The sequence below is a fragment of the Larus michahellis genome, chromosome 3 (assembly GCF_964199755.1).
Source record: "Larus michahellis chromosome 3, bLarMic1.1, whole genome shotgun sequence".
Lineage (NCBI taxonomy): Eukaryota > Metazoa > Chordata > Aves > Charadriiformes > Laridae > Larus > Larus michahellis.
This window is the reverse complement of record NC_133898.1, coordinates 70,197,962-70,221,016: the sequence shown is the minus strand read 5'-3', so window position 1 is coordinate 70,221,016 and position 23,055 is coordinate 70,197,962. Positions and strand designations below refer to the sequence as shown.

Here is a 23,055-nt window from a genome sequence, read left to right as displayed (position 1 = left end):
TCTTTGCTTCGGATACTATCACATACTACTTTACCAATCGTCATATTTTTTTCCTGAAGCAACTCAAATTCTTTACCTGCTTTTGCATACTCCTCCCCAGTGTATATAAAAAGGTTTTACCTAGAAAGCTATTAGTAAGCAACCAACATCAATATTTAAAATAATCAAATAACTCTTCAGATATATACCAACGTGAAAGGAAAGGCCAAGTGTTCAGACAAGTGAAAAAAGGACAGATGAAAACTCAAGGAAGCTTACCGTATATATTACCTCCACAAAGGGACTGGAACGTGTCCTTCACAACAGTTTCTATCCTGTTTAGTTTTGTATTTATGCCTAGATCCTGCCTGGTTATTGCATAAACTGTATGTTGATCTTCGCCTATTTAGTCTCCAGTAGGATATCTTTTGCGGATTGTACCTGGCTAATGTTATAGGCCCTGAACTCGGGTTATTATAAAGCAATCTGTCTGTTCACACAAAATGAATGTGATGCCTTTGGTCCAATACACACCTCCTCCTCCTATTCAATGGTCACAGTGCGGCATTAACCGCACTGAAGCCTGGAAACTTTTTCACCCACAGGGTTAGCACAACACGTCACTTACACGCAGTTACTATGCTGAGATTAATGCGGTAATGGAAAAAATCATCCTGGTGCATTAGACTGTGCAGAAAAGTGGAGAGCAGCTGACCGTCTCTGCTAGTGGCATATTAATGGAAGTCACCTTCAGGTGACTGAACTACAGCACAGCATCTGCCCTGGAGCCTTATTTCACTTCTGCTGTGTTAGTATTTCTGGTACACCTCTACTCTATGATGTCACCCCTCACTGTAGCTTTCATCACTAAATAGACGTTCCCCTCTCTCCCTCAGTATCACATGTCCCAAAATCCCCAATATATTCATTATCTTGTGAAACTTATACAGACAGATTTGAAGAGCTGATTGGGGTGGCAGGATGCCGTGTTTGTTTTTTAAACAGTGATATTGCTTTCTGGTCCTGCCACTTTCCCTTTGCTGACATACAGCATAGGTCTCATAGATGTATTGATACTGCAGGCAACATACATGGGCAAACCAGCTGACTCTAGTTTACAGACTATCCAAGATTAATTTAAAAAAGTGGATCTCAACATTTAAATTTCAAGTATTTTTCTACACTTGCCTTTCTCGGTGAGATCTCGGCAAGATCTCTGTCTAACAAAAAGACCACCTCATCACCTACCAGGCGATTGTTTACAATGCAATGAAATAAAACGTTTTCATGTGAAGTACTCACAGCTGTTGTCTCAACTCAGGCGTGTCTTGTGGTGTTCCAAGCTGATGTAGTATTCTTTGTATTTCGGCAGCTGTTTGTGAAGAGGAAGAAAAATTTTAATGGGGCACAAACAATTCATACTTAATTTTATGCATTTTTGCTCTACAATTCTTAAGCCATAAAAGTTGACAGAAACTGATACTTAAGACTTTTTCAAGTTACTACAAAGACTCCACTTAAGAAGTCCCAGAACAACTATTGAATGGTTTTTGCCAAGTCAAAGACAAAGCCCAGGGTTTTTTATAAAGGATGGGAATGTATTCAAGTGTCTAGGTAGAAGCAGGCAATTTAAAGATCAGTTAATAGCTTCACTATAATAAGTATAAATCAGGCCTTTTAAAATTAATTTCTAAAGTAAGCAGCACAACTCTTATTCTGGTTTAATCATATCTTACACACGTAATTTTGGAAAGCCACATTAAAGACTGCCATCACATTGTCATACAAAAATATTTCAGAACCAGTGCATTAATGAAGAGACAGCAACAAAGTATTCATGGCTTACAGTACACTAAAACCAAAAGAAAAGTCAGCTGTCCGGTTTAAATTGCAGTTTTAATAGCCTTACATTTTTAAATGTGGGATACAAACCACCAGTGATTTTGAGGTGTATTTCATAAAAAATATTAGTTTTGAACTGCAAGAAGTGACACATCATCTGAGCCTTATTTTCAGCTTAATGTATTTTACTGTCACATGAGAAAGGAGAAAAACGGACAGACACTTCAAGGATATCACACTGCAAAGCTAATACCCTCAATGTGCTTTATCTCAGCTTAACACCCCCACACCTTCTAAAATGAAAGAATACATATGCAAAATGACTTTATTTTTGCTTGACCCTGACTAAGAGTAGACTTGTCTTCCCTGTATTTCTGTGGCCCTCCCCAGGCAGACTGGTATACCACACAGTCACTACAAAATACGACCGTATGATAGTACACAGGATCCCCACTTTACCAGCACACTATCCTTTTTTTTTTTTTTCCTAAATACAGTTAAAATTGCCATCTCTAAGTAATGAAGAAAACAATTTTTTTTTTTAAAGTATTTTTCCATATATCGTGGAAGAGATCTGTAACAGACAGAACTTCAGTTACAAGAAGAAAGTTACCTGTGACTTATGTTAAGCAGTTAAATAAAACTGGAAGTCCTTTGAACATTTTTAGTAATAATATTACTTCTAAGCTTTGTTTCATAACAAGGCTCCATTGAATTAGATGATATTGGACTTTCTACACCACTTTACACAGCATCCCAACGTTGACAACTGCTACAGCCAACTCCCTCGGTGCACACCGATGTGAGGAAGACATCAAAAAAAGGGGGAAGTTTTGCACAAGGTAAAAATCAAATCCTTCAAGGTAGAAGTCTTCGGGGGAAATGAGCGGAGATAAGCTACTAAAAGAATTAACTGAGGGGAACAGCCCTGTAAGATGGGTTTCACATAGCTTGTATTTTAATTGAGCTGAAAAGCAGAAAAACAGAAGTGAAAAATTTGGGAATTTTGGCAAGAGTCGCCACCTGTCGCCAAGCATCAGCCCGTCCCTGCCCGGGACAGGACCGGGAGGTCCCCGCGCTGCTCCGGCCGTACTGATAGATACCGGCTTTGGGTAATTAAGTCTTCTTTTTGTGTTCAGTGTAATGCATTGTTTTAAAACAAATAAACAAACAGATAACCGGGTGGTGTTATGTTCAACAGTGTGAAAGTTTAATATCTATAAGACTGAGCACAAATTATCCTTCATTTGTTCCAAGGCACTCTCCCTTCGGATTCCAGAGCCAAGGAACTCAGTGATTCTGTATGTACTTTTACAGGGAGAATTAAAAAAAAAAAAAAAAAAAAAGGGGGGGGGGGGGCAAACAAAACACCAAAAAAAAAAATCCACAACAACCAACCAAAGCGCAAGCGCTCTGTTGTTTTGCAGACAGAAAAAGTGCCGGTGTCTTCTACCGCCACCTAGAGATGAATTATTTAACTGTAAATAAAGAAAATACCTGTGTTTTAAATAAAGGCTCTCACTCGAAAATTTCTCTGAAACAAAGCCTATACTTAAAATATTTGCATTCCAAGTTAATTGGATATTTATCCTACTTCTAAAACTGAACACAAGTAGATAATTGAGGGGAAATTAAAAGCCAGCACTGCGTAGCTGGTCAGTTATACAATTCCAGGCAGAAGGAAGTTCATCCCAGTTCAGGTCTTGTGATTCAATAATTCAACATAAAATTAAAACATATTTTACCAAGTCGTCTGTAAATATGCATCAAAATAGCAAAGTGCTAACAGGCTCTTAAATCTCAGAAAAAATAAAATAAATCAAGGGGAAAAAAACAAACCACCAAGGACTGAACAGACAGCAATTCTTCTGGGCTTCCTGTAATTTAGCATTTTCCAACTTAACCTTTCACAATAAGGATATTATTCAGAAAAAAACCCCAGCATTTCTCTTTTCAGTTTTTTGTACATATGTACGTATGAAGTATACTGCATTGAAAAGGGAAACATTGCTTATTCAAGTAAGCAAACAGAAAAAAGGCGGAACAGTAATAATAAATTTCAGCCAACCATCTTAAGCAGCTGAAGCTGTCTGTGTAAAACCAGCCAAAAGCAAGTTGGTAGGATCAGTATAACACAGGAAGTAGAGAAGTTGACCTCCCCGAAATCTTGATTTACAGTACATACCTGCAGGTTGAGGAGTAAAAGAAATGCCCCTTTGTACTCCTTCATATTAATATAAACATGCTAGAGTGTATGGAGGCTAAAAAAAAAAAATGTATTTATAGTCTTACAATTCCTTTGGTTTGGATTGGGTTTTAACAGAATTCCTACTGTTGCTACTACTCATTCAGACATTTGATATAATATTATTCATATAGTCACGAAACCACCTAAACCACAGACAATTGTCCAGACTCGTGAACTCATACAGCTCTATTGATAAAAACAAAATTTAAAAAGGCTTTGAGACATTACCACCTGGATCACAGAGGTAAAGTGTCTTGTGTTCCCTCACGTGCATATGCTGAGATCTTACAGGTTTGATTCAAAGCAAGAACTGGCTTCAAAACTTCTTAGATAAAAGTCAATATCCCTTCCTTTCCTCAAAGGAAAAGCAGGGTAGCCTTAGACTCTCCTCCTGAAGGTTAGACTGTAGAAACACCTCTGCTGGCTCCTTCCATTGCCCCATTTGGGAAACAAGCACAGAGAGGGTCTTGGCACTGGCGGTGGAGAGCAAAGCTGCTGGAAAACCAGGATTACTTTTCGTAAAACACAGGCCCATAAGTTATTAGCTTCACTGCTGATGGTGGTATTTGTAAGGGTACTGCCTCCCTTGTTTAAGCAGATTTTTGCCCCTCTGCAGGAAGTTCAGGCTGGCACATCAAGGCACCTGGCAGCTGCTTTGGTGCCACTCAATCCATCAGCAATGCTCAAGTGTCCCGGAGAGACAAAGGCTTAGGCCCACCTCACAAAGTCCCAGCTCTGCACTGTAAACACACCGGTAATAGTCAGGGACCAAAGATCAGAGTACCGTTTTGACGGGTTCCTAGGTTACCTCACCCTTTATGGTTTTCCCTTCCCCACTTCCTGATTCTTCCAACTTCCCAAGGAGCTCCGAAAGACAGGAGTAATATGACCACCAGAAGTCCCTGCTATTCATCTGGGCATCACCAATCCTGTAACAGAGCCTGACTGGATCTTATGCATGATTTTAATCCATTTCAGTGCAAATTCTGACACTTTAACTCAGGTTCCTTGGGTACGTACAGCTAGCTGCTGGACTTTGCTCATGAGCTGCAGAAGGGCACACACCGCATGCACACGTGTTCTTCACCAAAGTCACCAGGATATGGCAACGGCCTCCGTCAGAGGTGCACAAACTCCTGCAGCCGCTTCTACACTGAAGATCAGGGTAGATGTTTGCATGTAATGCAGATCAGCAGCTCTTTCAGGGCTCGTACTGCTACCCTGAAGGAGCAACACCTTGTCAGCTGTGGGCTGGCAATGAGCCACCCCAGCAGGCAGGTCCCCCTTGGGAACTGGGCAGTGCAGGAAGCAGGGTACATGATACCACGCAAGCAAAATGCATTTTTTCCAAGCAACTGCTGTCTCCCATGCAAAAGAAAAGAATCTCACTTTTTCCACATGAAAATGAGTCTCTTCTTAGAAAGAAGCAATACTGTATTAGCAAGAAGACTGTTCACTTGCCTTTTCAACATTCCTGATCTAAATCTCATCGTACATAACTATTAGCTGATGAAAGCTGCTCAGCTACCCTCAGACCAGTCACGTGCTCAGGAACAGGTCAGACACGGTTAATGATGAGCCAGAGAAACAATTAAGACCAAACCCGAATTCCTACAGAGACAATTATTTCAGAGTCAGCCCATGTTTACTTTTAGTAAGGCAAACAGTGGTTCCATTTCTAGTCAGTGGAAGCTCCCCCTCTAGTTAAAGGGAACCAAAACAAAAAAAGACACAGAAAAAAATAGTAATAGTGTCTTATATAAAAGACACCCTTTTCTCTACATGAGTTACAGGAGTAGTGAGATTTACAGTGGAAATATTTACATCTTTTAACAGACATGTTCCCGACAGATTTGCAATATATACTATTTTTTCCATAGATAAAAACGTATTTCTCATATTGGATCACACATCACCCTTGTTTAACAGCTGGCTTTCAGCTGGCTAGGAAACAAGAAACTTCACCTCCTTTCTCCTCATCTTCCTTTGTCTTTCAGCCAGTTCTGCAAAGCTATTCCATTACCACTAGTAAATCCACGTTGACATAGCTGCTGGTTCTGCTCCTTGAACATGAAAACATTTAAGATCACACAGGAAGTTTCAAACTTAAAATAAAGATACAAATAGATAAATTAATACAATGAAGACCAACACGTAAACAACTTCTTGCCTCTAAGAACACAGAAGCAAAAAAAATTATCCCCAACTGAGGATGGTCTAACTTTGGAACGCTTACCAGTAACTCCAGCTACAGGAGAGCAGCTTTCCTAAGTTACCTACAACCAGCTGTCTTCCCATCTCAACTTCCATTCTATTTAATATTTGGAAAACAAAACTTTAAACCCTCAAGTGGCCGTGATCAAGCTTGTTGCAGCTTTACAGCTGGAAAGCGAGGTGAATCAACGCATAACCCACAGAATTCTAAAAATGACACAACATAGAAGCATGAAAGGGGGGTGGGTGGGGGAATATGTTTAATGAGCGCTGCTTATTACCCCTTTGCAGCCTGGAACCTCACTTCTTACTTGGATCATGTAAGATTGCGTTACAGCTATGCAGCAGCAGTTTCCTTCAGTGCTACAGTCCAAGCCAGACCCACCACATTGCCCAATTTCATAAAGCTGCGCTCTAATGCTTCCACAGGAAACGCGGCACCCATTGGGTGTGCATGGAAAAAACACCGGCAGCAAGAGGAACAACAAACGCGGAGTCCCTGTACTGCAGAGGGCCAGAACCAGACAAGCAGGCAGGGCGAGTACAATGAAACCTGCCTTACAGAACAGCAGGGCTGGGGACCTGTCAGAGGGAGAAGGAGCAGAACACTGTTCCAACCAGCGGCTACAGCTGCTCCTGAATATTAACTGCAATGGTGAGGGTCCCCCACATGCCACCGTCTTTTACTTAAAAAGGGATGGATAGGGTTTTAGTTGCTGCCTAAGGTTCAAAGGACTAAAACAAACAATGGGGATTTAAAGCCGTTGATTTTTTGTCACCTTCTTAGCTCCTGAGCCCATGCAGAATAAACAGAATCAGCAAAGCGTTCCTTTGTGCACACCAAATGCAAAGTCTGCTCCACGTGAGGCTCAGGCTCAGCTATGGCTTCATACGGCAAATACAGTGAATACCACACCAGCACAGTCACCATTCAGAAATGCTTCAGCAAAGACCTTACACACACTGCCACCGGTTGGGTAACTATGAAGAAATCTCCTACTTGTTCCCAGCTGAAGAAGTGAGTCAACAAACAGCACATCCAGTTACAGATTAAGTTGTGCAGAATCTAATAAACTTCAGAGTCACTTCAGAGCAGGTTACTGGAACAGAAGAATTATTTGTAAAAAATTACACCAGTTCAAACTGCTTTTGCCTAGGGACAACAGACTTCCTCAATTTATTCAAATCCAATTCAACGTGTTTTCCTTCTGCACTTCAACCGAGGGTTCGTGACTAAAGATGGACAGACGCTGCAGAAAACATTTCCAGATCAATCTTTTATAAAAGCTGTTACACATAGCAACATAACGTAGTTGCAATAAATTCAGCAAATTGAAGTTTTTTGTATGAGTGTAAGTGCCTCTTTAAGGCTACTAGTGTAGTTCACACTGACTAAAATGTTAGATAAATCACAGTGCCACAGTGCTGTGCACCTCCTAACTCTGCTTTAACCAAGAGTGACAGTTCACTAGAGGAATCAAATCCAGGGCACCAGCCAAAAGACCCCAGCTTAGTAAAAAGCACCCCCACTCCCAAGAGCGCACCTACTTGGAATCAAGTATCTAAAAACTTCAGTAATTTGGTTTTAAGTCATTTGCTTTATTCTATCTTAACTCAGTGTATAACACAGATTATTCTAAAACAGGATAATACATTGGCACGAGAAGTTCCTTCATTGCCACAGTAACTGAAGTATGTGTGGGAAGGAGTAAATAAAATGAGGATGGGGATGAAGATTGCCCTCAGAGCTCTAAGGACTAAACACTCATTGAGCATGGAAGAGTGGGAAAATGTCACGTCTTGTACCCTTTCCTGTTGGATTTTATTAGAGCTTCTAGCATTTTTAAATAGAATCATGCCCCTAGGTGACCAGGAACACCAGCAACCATGTCAGAAGTTCAGGATGCGACTTCAGCTTTTTCAGTGCTGTCGTAATTATTTCATGCTAGTGTACTACCACCTATAATGGTCTTTCAAAGACACTGTGAAGTGGGATTGAAGTGGTGCCTGTTCTTCTAATGTGGGCGTAGAGCACACTAAATACACATTGTTTAAGTGCACAATAACTGATCATGTGATCAATTAGTACAGCTTGGCCAAGGGGAAGTCATTAAATCAAGTTACAATCACTTTATATTCAAATCCTAAAATGCCTCTGGTAATTCCCTGAACCCCAAAGTATCAACATTTCTCTAAAGAATACCAGTAGCTTATTAAGTTATGAAAATGATGCATGATTCTGCAGTAAGCAGTAGCTGCACAAACACCATAAACCCACCCACCTACATGAAGAAAGCTTGTTTTTTTCAGAGGTCAGGTCATTAATGCAGGAAGCTAACTCAGGAGCTAACATGGAAGCAAACACATGCAACACATCACGGACTAGTCAACACAAGCAAGTAGCTGTTACTCTGGGGGTCACTCACAATCAACCACTGACCTGGGTTTATTCTGAGCCCTAACTGGAGCGCAGCCTCCCGCACAGCAGATTTATAGGAGATTTGATAGAGGGTTCTCTGGATAACCAAACTGCCATGCAATCTCCTCTTCTGTTCACAAGGAGGAAAATCCAACAGAATTGAACTGGAATAGGTATTTTAAGTACCCTAGAGAGGCTCTGAAATGTAACTCTCTAGAGACAGGAAGGAGCATGAGGACCCTGGCTACATCCCTTCCCCTCGGCTGTTTGCAGGCTGTTTTGCAAAAGTTATGTTGTCTAGGTGAGTCCATTTATACTTGCCGCATCAGCAAAAGCAACAGTTACAGACAAAATTGTGGATGTCTTTATTGTCATCTTGCTATTTTTAAATTGCACGTTGGTTTTACAACTGTTATTTAAACCACTTCCAAACTAAGATGGCTTAATTTACAGAGCTCTTTCATACCCACCTCACCCAGACTAGTTAACTAAGGTAATACAAAACACTAAGCCAAGGAAAAATTCTGCCTTTTCTGCACATACTAACACAAATAGCACATTGGGGTGTACACGGAAGACCCATTTTTCATTCTGTTCTGCTGCTAGCATAAATAAATCCCTCTCCGTCATGTGCAATGTCACCCACATAAGGCACTGTTTGGCATTTTCTATAGAATGAAAATATTTTTAACAAACAAAAGAAAACACAGAAAAATATTAACAAAACTCTGAAAAATCATAAACAAATCTGTGAGGCATACTACCTTAAATATATATGCTGCTTTACATAGAACAAAGCCTTTAGGAACAGCATGCAAATAATTCACGCTTGAAGTTTTCAGAAATAGTTGGTTTCTAAAAGAATTGTGGTCTTCATGACTTCACCTCATTGCAGAAAGACAGGCATTTACAAAAACCCAAAATATCTGAATTCCTCCTCCTGTTATCCTCCATATTCAAGTTATGACTTGGATATAGCAGATTCAAGTTCAATTCCTCAGCCTTGGGAAAGTCCACAAAATGTAAGGTGGAGGACCATAATGGGTGCTTAAAACACCTACGTAACCAGCCTTTTCCAGGTTTTACTGAGACTTCACCCTAAAGCCAAGAAACCTTCCTGAAAATAACAACAATAATAAATATATATATATATATTTGTTTTAACTAGTATATTCCCACAAAATCAAATTCTGGGTAACTGTTGCTAATTGGTAATTTCTGACAATATCATAGTAAGTGTCTCAACAAGCTCTACTTTAAGCCTAGCTGCTTAAAAACTACACCTGTACGGAACCACACTTTAAATATAGACAAAACAGAATTTTGTTTTCATACAGGCTCTGATTTCAACACCTCACTGATTTCATTTACTTTTCACTTGCCCATCTGTATCCTTCTTTAGCTACAGAATAATCATGTGAATCTGTTGGTGTTACAAACATAGTGTCAGACATAGTTTTTCATGAATGTTTTGGCCTGCTTTAGCTGAACCTTTCAGTTACCTCCTGAGCTTAAACCACAACAAAAAGGCACATATCAGAACTCTAATATTCTTCAGGGTTTAATTTATGGTTATGATTTCCTACAGTTACATAAGGTGAAAGGGAAAGTCACACAACTGATGAAATTCAACTCCCATTTTAACAACATCCAGTGAAAATATTGGCTTATAGAAAACTTGGGATGCAACAAAAATTGGACAAACGTGCTGTCACAGGAGAGGTACCACATGACAGAGGGATCTTTGCTGGCTGAAGCTGATCTTCTGGGAATGTGCTTTATATGAATCAATGCTTGTGCTACATAATGAACAGAAAAGAAAGTTAGCAGAAGGCAAGAATCTTTCTCATAAAGAATCTCTCAAAGCCAGGCAGACTCCCTCTAGCCCTATGTGGCTTGTGGCTACTGAGTTTTGTTTTGTTTTTTTTTTTATTATCTTGCAGTATGCAGAGCATATGTTTCTCCAGCTGGACTGATTTTCAGTGTGCATGAACAAGTCAAGTACGGTATCGCTGACCTTGCCAATACTGAGCAAGGGTAGATTATGCCACTGTAACTGACTTTGCAACTACCACTACACAAAATCCTGCCACAACCTTTATAAACTGGAGTTGGAAAGTGAGAAGTAGGGAGGGAATGTGAATGCCTCACTTCAGTTAGCATAGGTTCTGTAACTCCTTCATTACAGTTTGCAAACCAGAAATTCTCTAAAACTCAAAGATTTGGTGTACTTTATCAATGCCAGGCTTTGTTCCCAAGCAAAAGACAGCATTCTAAATTGCTTCTAAACAAACAGCTCCCAAAGCTTAAGATGCCAGTGGAGCCATGATAGTTACCTCCCTAGCCTGTATTGTTCCTGCTTTTCTTCAGAGATTGCAGTGAGTGACGTATTCCATGGCTAGAAAGAAAATACTAGGAGCAAAACAAAACAAAGGCATACAAGTCTGCTTCCTTAATGACCCACACACAGGAGACAGACTTGAGAAGAAGTATGTGGGGGGCGGAAAAACCATGTCTGGTTACCTCTTCTTGCGCAGTTCCTGTCAGAGACACGAGTCAAATCTTTCCAGCTGAGCAGAAGAGGCCTCTACTCCTCTAACCATATCCTTCCTAGTCTTATAACTGTGGAATTGTCCCTGTAGGTGAATGCAACTCCCATTTTGCCCCCTCTTGGGAACACCTTTTTAACCAAAATGCTTTTCCTCTTTCTGCTGTACAGAGAATGAATTATTTAAAATGCAGAAAACTGTCAGATTTCAAAGAACTGCTTCCCCTCATCTTCACAGTTGTAAGAAGTCTGAAATCAACATTTTAAAGCTTTTAAATTAGGCTTTTTGTCTGTTTTATTCTACTTTCATCTTTCCATTTGTTGAAAGAACAGATTTCCTGTTGTACAATTTGCTACACACTTCTCAAGAAGAGGAGAAGGAAAAAAAAAAGGAAAAAAAATAATCACAATATGGACTCAGTGCTCTCATCCTACTAGGCATATCCCAGTATGGTAAATGAACATGCCTGACAGAAATACAGATTTGTAAGCAGGCAGGACTTGGTTTGTCACAAAAATATTTTTTGCTAGCTCATCTTGTTTTTGTGCACCACGCTCATTCCTTGTCTATCCAGTTGCTGTAAATGAGTGACCAACAGGAAACACTGAAGGAAGGCATTGAGATTTTTCTCAAGTTAAGAGCAGATGCCATTAAGCTGCCACATAAGTGAAAGTGCAACCTATGAAACCCAGTTCTGGAGCTACTGCTCCTTCAGTAAACACTGATTAAAACACCTTGATAACAACAGGTTCTCCATCTCCAAAGCCCAGACAGGTTGAAGCTCTACACCCTGCATCTTTCCTTATATTCTGATCTCCATATTCCTGTTCTTCATATTCAGAAAGTTAGGGACAAACTTCAACCACTTTTAAATTCATATTTCAAAAATCCAACGCAATGCATGTCATCTAGATTTTATTATCAGATAAAAGATAGGCCTGGAATGAGAATTACAGTTACTTTGGACCAGATTCCAGACAGACTTTCAGACCTTAATCCTAAATTGTGTTCTAGTAACACAGAAATTTAGCAGCTGCCTAAGCCTAAGAGGTGACAAAGCTCATTATACACTTCTTTGGTTTTATTATTTAAATCTGAACGTTCCCTAGCTGTTCACGGATCTGCTTCTCACAACTGTTAACACAGACCCGAAACCAAACTGGTGAGACACAGCTCGCAGGCATCGCTGACCTCACCGAGGTTCGGCACACAACACCGCAGCTCATTCAAGCACATGTGATACAGGCTCCCCAGGTTTTACACACAGCACTGCTCAAAGACAGTCACATGGATTTTCTAAAAGTAGGAGTGGGTCTGAGAGCCTAACTCCCTCTCTTGCCTGAGGCCTGCCACTCTGCATCGGATATCAAGAAGAGCCTACAGTTTTGCAATTCCAGCTGCTCAGTGGAACAGTTTTAACAAAATGCACAGAGAAACGCTACACAGACTGGTTCCCTAAGTCTCAGCTCGGAGATGCCGCTGATAAAACGTGAGTTTCAGGCTGAGGAAAGTAGACTCCATTCCCTAGATGTAGCAACATCTACACATTACAATCACTTATTTCTGCAGAAATGCTGGAAATGCAAAACAGAGCATGAATCCATTTTAAAGAACAGCTGAAAGAACCTTCGTTTCACAGAACACTACGGGGTTTGGGATCCCAAACACATATAGGTGCCCTCCTGGCTTAAGTTTCCAAGAGAGCTCAGAGTGCAGACAGCAACGTATGCTGCTTTCCATTAGCTAGCTCAATTATATCTTCAAGGTCCTAAAAATGACCCACCAGTGCCCTCTCCTCCAAAGAAACTCAAACAGCCCACTACAGATAGCACTTACTGTAGTAGTTCACCAGTGGTTCAGAAAACGCAGAAGCAATTTACACCTCTTAACACATAGAATCATAGAACCGCCTAGGTTGGAGGGGACCTTTCAGATCATCTAGTCCAACCATCAACCTAACTCTGACAAAAACCATCGCTAAACCATATCTCTAAGCACTATGTCCACCTGTCTTTTAAATACCTCTAGGGATGGTGACTCAACCACTTCCCTGGACTGCCTGTTCTGATGCTTGATAACCCTTTCAGTGTAAAAATTTTTCCTGATATCCAGTCTAAACCTCCCCTGGTGCAACTTCAGGCCATTTCCTCTTGTCCTATTGCCTGTTACTTGGGAGGAGAGACCGACCTGACCGATCAGCAAGTTTGCAGATGACACGAAGCTAAGCAGGAGTGTTGATCTGCATGAGGATAGGGAGGCTCTACAGAGAGACTTGGATAGATTGGACCGATGGGCCAATGCTAACGGTATGAGCTTCAACAAGACCAAGTGCCCGGTCCTGCACTTAGGCCACAACAACCCCATGCATCGCTACAGGCTTGGGGAAGTGTGGCTGGAGAGCTGCCTGGCAGAAAAGGACCTGGGGGTTCTAACTGACAAGCGACTAAACATGAGCCAGCAGTGTGCCCAGGTGGCCAAGAGGGCCAATGCCATCCTGGCTTGTATTAGAAATAGTGTGACCAGCAGAAGTAGGGAGGTGATTGTCCCCCTGTACTCAGCACTGGTGAGGCCACACCTTGAGTATTGTGTCCAGTTCTGGGCACCTCAATACGAGAGAGATATTGAGGTGCTGGAGCGAGTGCAGAGGAGGGCAACGAAGCCGGTGAAGGGCCTCGAGAATAAATCTTATGAGGAGCGACTGAAGGAGCTGGGACTGTTTAGTTTGAGGAAGAGGAGGCTGAGGGGAGACCTCATCACTCTCTACAACTACTTGAAAGGACACTGTAGAGAGGTTGGTGCTGGTCTCTTCTCACAGGTAATTAGCAATAGAACAAGAGGCAATGGGTTCCAGCTGCAGCAGGGTAGGTTTAGGCTGGACATTAGGAAAAAATTCTTCACAGAAAGAGTGGTCAGACACTGGAATAGGCTGCCCAGGGAGGTGGTGGAGTCATCATCCCTGAATGTGTTTAAGACTCATTTAGATGTGGTGTTAAGGGATATGGTGTAAGGGAGAACTTTGTAGAGCGGAGTTGATGGTTGGACTCGATGATCCCAAGGGTCTTTTCCAACCTAAATGATTCTGTGATTCTATGACCCCCACCTCTCTACAGCCTCCTTTCAGGTAGTTGTAGAGAGCGATCTTCAACATAACAATCAACTGCATGATTGTATCAACAGATCAATAAAATCTGTTATTTAAAGTTAAAAGGGTGCTAAGCTAATGCAGCTGCTACCTGATACACATACAGAGCTTCTCTATTATCACAGAAGAATCCAAACCAAAAAGAATGCTATCTCACAACTGATTTAATTCTTGGTGTGCTAAACCAGCATAGAGATGAGCTTTGTTTGTCAATCAGTAACAGTGGACTACATGAACGAGGAAAGAAGGGAGGTAAGGATTACAAGTATTAATACAACAGCAGTGTCACGTGGATGCATAATAAAATGTGAGGTATTTAATATATGTATTTTATCTTGGATATGTATGGCATATTAAGAAGAGTTAATCAAGAACCAGATCAAATTTATTACTTGGAGAGGATGTGTAATAATTCAACCTTGAAGAAATGTTATAGTAATAATTGTTGTTCTGACCAGTGCTACTTCCTATAAAATTCTGGCGTATTATGAAAACTTGGCAGTATGGTGCTGCCTAATTCAGGAAGTTCTGTATTTCTCCCACAAGTTAAAGGGCCAGCTTCTACCTGGAAGAGCTGTCTTCCTTCCAACTAACCTGTACCTCATCTAGATCTCTGTAGTAGTATTCACAGTTTGCTAGCATGTCAGCAGAAGGGTGAATTAGTTTTGAGGGATCTCCTCACATGGTTCGGTAACCTGAAATGAAACTCTTTTTCTCTATTAATCTCACTCTGAAAACCAGAATATCTACACAACCCCAGGTTAACCAAGAAGATTTCAAATATGTTGACTCGTCTCACAAATGCTAAGCATTTCTGGACAGAAGTGCAAAATCAAGTCAATTGCTTAGAAGGAAAAACATGGATTTAGGGTTAAGATTCCTGTTTCTCTCTCTAACCAAGATCATAAATTGCAGTGTAAAAGACACCTGCTCAGCAGCTGACTAGCTTCATGGGTCCCCAAGCTTGCAGGTTTCTTCCCATTTGACCTGGAAGTCCCTGCAGCTCACACCTTCCAACAGGAAGCTGGACAGGTACTACACGTAGGAACAAAATAGCTAGAGAAGTGTATGTAAGCCCTTACAGCGCTTAGTCCAGGAAAAGTATCCAGCAGGCCCATAAGATCCAGTTGCTCATAAAATCTACCAGAGGAGAATGGACTACAAGAGTAACTGAGTGGTTACAGTTCAGTCAGATCTACAGAAGAGCGAGGGATAGAATCCATCTGCGTACCTATCAGTCCTAGAAAAGTGCTTGACTGGAGATTTTGAAGGCAAAGCTCCTGTTTCTGAAGCCATGTAGCAGTAGGGCTAAGAGAGATTTGGAGTTGGGTCTTGGAATGGCAGAAGCACCTGTCTCTTGCTCAGACTTTAGCCATCTAAATTTCAAACAGGAGAGGAGAGCAGGATTGCAGGTAACCCCTGTGTCATATCTCCGCCTGGGCAGCTTGCTTTTAGTATGTCTTGTCACAAGGGGAGGGGAGACACAGCAGAACCAAGAGAGGAGATGTAACAGGCAGGATGAGACTAAGGACTTGCTGAGTCCAGCACAAGATGGTTAACTTTGTTCAGTGACTGTCTTCACAATGCTCCAGTTTCAACCACTGTTTCCACTTTAGGTTGTCACCCGACAACCAAGAGGTCTTTTTTTTATCTTGGAGCCTTGGTGTCTGTCACAGGTTAGCAGGTGTCTCTGGAACACCAAGTTAGAAGCCATGAGACTGAGTGAATGCACTGAGTAGATTTTAGGAAATAAAGCATAAGGGCTTTTACAGAGCCAGTTTGTTAATTTAAGGTTGAGAATATACATGCCTGATGTACATAAACTTTTCAATAAAGCAAAATTGCAATTTTTCTTCCTGTCTGTTGAGATTTAAAGACATTCTTTCTGTAAGAAAATAAAAAATGTAGCTGAAAAAATACACAAAAGCCCAATCTGTGCTATTAATCTGTGCTACAAATATCAACTCCTAAAACTTGTCTTGCAAAACAAAGATCAAAGTTTTTATTAAAACTGACATACTTAGCTTATTAGAATTCATTTGAAGTTTTAGTAATAAAATACCCATTTCTGCATGCACACTACGTCCTGCACAAAATTAAGAACATGCATGCCAAAACCTAGCCATATGTTGTTCATGGCTAGCTGCCTTCTGATGAACAGTATACTTCGCGTAATTTCTGAGATCAAGTTGTATTTACTTTATTTACATGTACACACACATATTAAAAACATAATGGAAAACGGAGGGAAAGTTAAGTGGCTAGAAAAATTAGGTGGCATGAATCTAAGCACAGATATATTAAAACTTGCACAATCTTATTTACATATCTAATATGCACTTTCAAGGGCAAGCTGCAAGGCCACAGCTTCTGTCCCTGCTAAACAGTTCAAGCTTCAGCAAATATTTGATGCAATCCTTCCTCCGCAAACATCTCAATCTACCATCTTAAGGTGCCACATAACTGGCCAGGACAAAACTGGCTTATTATCAGCAGCCATCTTACTAATTATTTATTCATCTGATGAATACAGAGTGACACTATACTTCCCCAGGACAGATCACACTTAACCATAAGTATAAAGGACTGGATCTGCTGTGTGGGGTGCCACAAGCCTGTCAAACGAGCAGGTGAAGTCACAGTGATTTCCCATGAATGAACCTGAGAAACTAACCTTGAATGGAGGGCACCACCATTATTGAAGTTTTATAGAAAAACATGCATAAATGCAACTTACAGCATTGCGTGATCTTCTGGATGTTAGAAGTTATGCGTTGGGCTAGTTGATTAGGATCCCCAAAACCCGCACCGTACGACATGGCTGAGTAGATGCGCTGTCAAGATCATCCACGATGGGAACAAGTCAGACAGTCTCCACCTATTAAAGACACCTAAACCCCACCCCAGAAAACAGAATTATGTCTTTGTTATTGGTTTCCAAAGGTCTTCACCATCTTAAAGAAGAATACACAGGAAAAGATTAAAGAAAACTCCATATACTAATGTTTACCCTCTCCAAAACCACAGTATTTCAAGGCAGAATTTAAGGAAATGTTTTCTCAAAAAAGTACTAAATAAGAATATGATGTCCTTTTTGAATTTCCTACAAATAACTCTTACTATTTAGGTTCTTATTAATACACATGGCTTAAGATCTGCAATTACTCTACGGAAGCTACATTACAGAAACTACATCCTTTGTCAAACTTCTTACATATTTTCCCCACTGTAAGCAAAGAAATAGTATGCATTTTCATTTTTGCAATTCCAGAAAAAAAGCTGTACGTTTAATCCGTCAATGCCAAATCCTCTGATGAATTATGTCCCAGGAAAATTATTTCCATACCATGTATCACCCATCCAACCAATACAACCTAGCATATATAAACTCCTGGGAAAAAAACCATCAGATATCACACAAGATACCAGAATGAAGGAGGCACCTAATTCCCTCGAAAAACCCAATAATTTCTATCAACTTCAACTTTAGTTGTAATCCAGTTTCATCTGAATTCAATGAAATTTTATCCTTTTTCAGCTGCTGTGTTTCCCAATATGAACTAATTTTTCAAGAACTTGGATATACAAATGTATTTTTAGGGGCATTTTTCACGCCAAGAACTATCATATCTTACATAAAAAGGTCAAAATCTGACAATTACTCATAAATACGCTTGCCCTAAAAGCACACATACACAATTGTGCAGCACGTAACTACTAGAGATGTCTTAACCTGCTTTCCATCCATGCAGACCAAATTTCAGTACAAGCTCAGAGATGCTCTAAATCTACATTACTGAGACATAGCTTAGGATACACGTGCAAATCAAATACGGCAATGTATCTATTCTGCAGTGAGAATGCAGACTAATCAAGCATATGTGCATCCAACACAATCTCATAATTTCATCCAGGCTGTGTTTAGTCTTAACTTTATCCTTTCCACTCTCCTGCACATCAGCTTCATGGGTTCAACATTTCAACCTCACCAGTTCCCTGCACTTCTGCTGTTCAACCCAAATCATGTGCCATCCAAGCAATGTCCTTTTCTCCAGGCCTGACAGCTTCTGGTTAACAGACAGTGCTAAAACTCAATTTCAGGGAGACAGAGAAAGCACATTTAAATGTTTAAACAGAAAAGAAGGAAATGAAAAGGCCAACTGATTTGTCAAGTGTGATACCAGCTGTGCTACAGTTAGCAAACTCAAGTCTTTTACAAACCTTTTTTTAAAAAATAATTAACCGTCCTTGTTGCCAAATATTATTTTCTTTCACTTTCAGAAATGCCTGTATTAATACAGCGCAGCAACACCCTGGTTGCTTTAAAACATGACTGTTTTCATATCTCTATGATATGAAATGATCTCTAGTAGAGCTGCCAAGACATTGTGCTGGTCAGACACATCCCACCAGAACTTCACTAGGGATCTAACTGCAGACGTCAGGCTCGCCCCCGCTGCCCTGCAGGTTACATTACCGATGCCGAATGAACAAGCTGATGCTACTGTGAAGACAAACCCTGCATGATTTTGAAACGGCTGTTGCACCAGGGTCCCAAACCCTGTTTGGAGTCTTCAGGCCCTGAAGCATCTCCTGCAGTCAGGTTGTTCATTACTAGATGAGGCAAGAGGGAGTGCATTTGCTCTTTTCTATGTACTTGCCGCACAATCTCCCGCGGGTCATGCTAGCTCTCTGCAGTATTGTTTCCTGTCTTTGTCTGTATCACATGCAGATTCAAGTCATTTTGGGTCACAGACTAAAGTCTGAAGTCTGTCAGTCAGTCAGTCAGCCAGCCTAAATCCCACTTATCTGGTCCAAGGCTGGCATAACAACCCTTGATCTTTTTGGAAACTCTAGGCAATATTGCATTGAATTCGTACTGTAAGACCAAACCCCTGCATACTTTACAGCAAATAAATGGTTCTGTGCTTTAGTGTCTTGACTAAGGAAATTTTATCAATGTTGCGGAAAACACAATCATAGGCATAAAATCCAAAGAAATTACCTAAAAGAAGTTATTTTGAAAAAGACTATTTCTCATAGCTGTTGACATTGTTTTAAAAGTTATGACTATTTCTAGACATGTTAGTAGCTTGCTAACTATAACACTAGCACTGGCTAAAATACTTTTTAGTCAAATATTATATTTAATGTTAGAAATTAAACATTAATATGCAGCTGCTCAGGAGACAGCAAAAGACCAAATTACCTTGTGTAGAAAGAAAGGCTGCAGAACTAACTGAAATAGTCCTTCATGATTGTTTTCCCTTCGTATTTGTATTCACCAGACAGCTACCTGTAACACTGTTCTCAGCAACAGCATTTCAATCAAGAGATACACACAGAACATTTCGTCCAAGTCTTGACAAAAGCAGTGATTGACTTCCTTTTTTTGTCTTGAAAATTTCTACAGCTAACCATAAGTGTCTTTAAACAAGTTACACTGCACTAGACTGACAAATGTACAGATTATACAATACATAAGACTTTCAGCTTTTCAACTTTCTAGCTACAACGTTGGGCAGCCAAACACAATACATATTGAAAGCACGTTCAGATGATGGACTGCAAAGTCCACAGGATATAGTTTAGCTTTTCATCTGCACATATAGACCTCCGATTGTTGATACAATTCTTTGTATCAACACACATGTTTCAGTTGAGATTTAGAGTAAATTTGTAGGATAGCAGTGTAAATTCACAGCTGTTCTACTCCATACAAATTCTTCAACCAGCAATGCTATTCCTGAGCATGTCAATAATACGGTTTGGTGACAGGGTCAGCCATCAGCTCTCGTCACTTCCCAATCTTCCCCCAGAACTCCCCACGTCAAGAAAAACCAAACTGAATAGCCCAAAGAGAAGGAAATTTTTGTATTTGTTTATTATTATTTTTAAACAGGAAGTGTGAACTTCTTCCTCATTCTGGTTCTCACAGCAACACGGGTGTCTGAACCAAATGAACACCCTACTTCCACTCACACACCCTTCACTTGTTATCACCAAGTTACTTGAACTCCTCTGAAAAGACAGATAGCTGAGCCCTTGGGAAGTCAACAGGAGTTTTGCTAATGGTTTTGACAAGGTCAGGGTTTCAGCCACCAGGAAATAAAATAGACGTGTGCACCACACGTTTCCTTCCATACCAAGGTGATAGGAGCATTCATCAAGATTCTGAATTTCCACTGAAATTACCCCTTTTCATTTCCACAGCATTTAACTACTCTATCATGACTTATTTTGGTATTACTGCCTGCTTAACTTTTAAAATGCAAAAGTTAATAATCAGCTACAGTTGAGGGAAGTACACTTTGCATTCAAACTGGAACAGCGCTGCATCTGTGGTAGTCTTCAGTTCCTCTAAAAGTTTCAGTCGGGCGTGAGCTTTTGATTGCACCTTCTACTACTGCTCAACATCTCTGTCTTTGAATAGGAGTATATCTAGTGGCAACTCGGCTTGTCAAGATACTGAAGAAAATCAAAGAACTGAGTCTACTGGCACAAATGAAATAAAGAATCAGAACACTTCATCAACACTCGCTGAAGCAAGACCTCTCTGTACATACATGAAATTTAAAGAATTCAAAGGATTGCTATATCTTTTTTCCTAATTTCTGCATTAACTGATTCCTGCATCACACTGTCACTCCACACCCAAGCAAAAAATGAACCTTAGTATCAACTTGTTTTCTAGAAAAGTGTTTGTCAGGCATGGAAAAAAAATCCACTTTTCCCTTGGCTATTTCCAGACAGATCACTGCCAAGTGTAGAGACAAGAAAGTGGGAACTCCGCAACCAAGCAGCTTCCCAGTGCCATTCTTGAAAGCTCCATAGGGACAAAATGATGCGACATGACAAGTGCAGCACAGGTTAGATCTCAGCAGCAGTCACCTAAATAGCCTGCAGGATCCAGTCAGCTACAGTTAATAAGCACCTAATCTATTTTGTATTTTCTCATTTAGACATTCTAAGAGTTTTCTTTCTGCTATAAATCTAGCCCATATACATTTAGGAGAAGAACCTGTAAGCAATAATTTTACTGTTCAAGCAGTGCTTTAGCATCAGGACCTAGAAATGTTTACATGGATCCTCAACTTTCAGAAATCAAAAAGTACATGCTGCATTCTGTAGAACTGCTTGAAAATTTAAATTTGATCTGAATTAGGATTTTATGCCTTTAAATATCCAGAGACAAGTCATGGGGCTTTCTTGTACGTGATTATTTTTTTTTCCCTAAATAAAGGTCACAGAAACAAAGCTTCTCCCACACAACTCCTAAATGTGACTTCCTTTGTAAACTACTGCCAAAAAAAAGTGCAAAATCCTTCAAGCAGGGTGAAAACACAGGCAAAACTGAGAAACTGCTGAAAGACTTTGGAGAAAAAAAAATAAATTGCAGCCAATCACAATGTTAGCTACAGAAAATTTGTAACATGGTAACAGCCATGATTAGTAACATCTCTGCAATATAACACTGCTCAATCTATTTCACCTCAGTAGGTGTTACCACCCAAATACTGACATGAGACAAGGTGCACCTACAGGGTGACTCTGGCACTTACCTAAGGCAACCAAAAACACAATACCATCTTCAGACAGCATCTGCTGCTGACTTCAGCAGTAACTTTGCAGCAGGTAAAATTAATTTTAAACAAAATATTTAAAAAAAGCTCTCAGAATAAAGGTCGGGCCGTATGCTGCAAGATAAGTAGTCCCTGCTACAGCACCTGAGGGATTCTGACAACCGACTCAGCAACTGACTTATTAATATACAGGTGAGTGCTAAATCTGTCACTGTTTTCTCTAGTGGGGATGACAGAGTTTAAGTTTTTTCTGGATTTGTCCATTTTTTTCCCTTTAGGCTAAAATATCTAGAGACAGAGATCGTATTTTACACTTTGTGCTTTTACAGCTCCTAATGTTCTGGAACCCTGGTCCACAAAGGCAGGCTGGGGGCTTCTATAATAAAAAACAACTATGCAGTATAATAATCACGCAAACAAAATAGCAGTAAAATTAATTCCTTCCTGCCTTCTTAAAAGAAAAAAAAGGTTTCTAGATTTTCTTTTATCACCTAGTTTCAGGTCAAAGTCAAACTTAAATCCATATAGGGTAGGAAAAAACAAGCAAAGTTTATTTAAAACTTTCTTTGGTCCAATGCAGCAACACTAACATAAAAGATGTCACAAGGCAATTTTCTGTTCCACCCTGCCCAATTCCCTCAGCCTTGCCACATTAGTCATGCTGAAACATACCAAAACCAAGCTTACATCGTGTAACGGCTAGAAGTATTTTATTTTTTTTTTTTAAGAAAGGAAAAAAAAAAAAATTAGATTGTGCCACTGGTCAGTGTTTTAGTCATTCTCGCTCGAAACTATTCTGTCCAACAAAGACGCAATTTAAAGCGGTGGCATTTAGAATTGCCCAGTGTGGAAAATTAAATTATAGAAGCCTGAAATGCTATATGCATCACCAACGCTCAGCATATATGGCTAAAAAAAGAATATGCTTATCATCGTCCGATTCATCCACATCGACATTTATAAAGAACTAGGAGAAGGAAGCACATAGTTTTCACAGGCCTAATAGAACATATTAGTTCTCAGGGAAATGCCTTAAGTAAGGGAATTATGTTTCTTAGGAGCACACAAAGTGTTTAGAG

The 23,055-nt window shown here is 40.2% G+C and overlaps 1 protein-coding gene across 1 annotated transcript in view; it reads right to left on the bottom strand.

Moving 5' to 3' along the window:
- Positions 1-23,055, bottom strand: part of STX7 (syntaxin 7) — a 35,580-nt gene that overhangs the window by 10,673 nt on the left and 1,852 nt on the right. The window contains exons 2-3 of the mRNA XM_074580698.1: positions 17,131-17,284; positions 1,282-1,351 (exon numbers count right to left, since the gene is read on the bottom strand). Coding sequence (XP_074436799.1) covers positions 1,282-1,351; positions 17,131-17,212 — 152 coding nt within the window. The 5' untranslated portion in view covers positions 17,213-17,284. The remainder of the gene's footprint in view (positions 1-1,281; positions 1,352-17,130; positions 17,285-23,055) is intronic.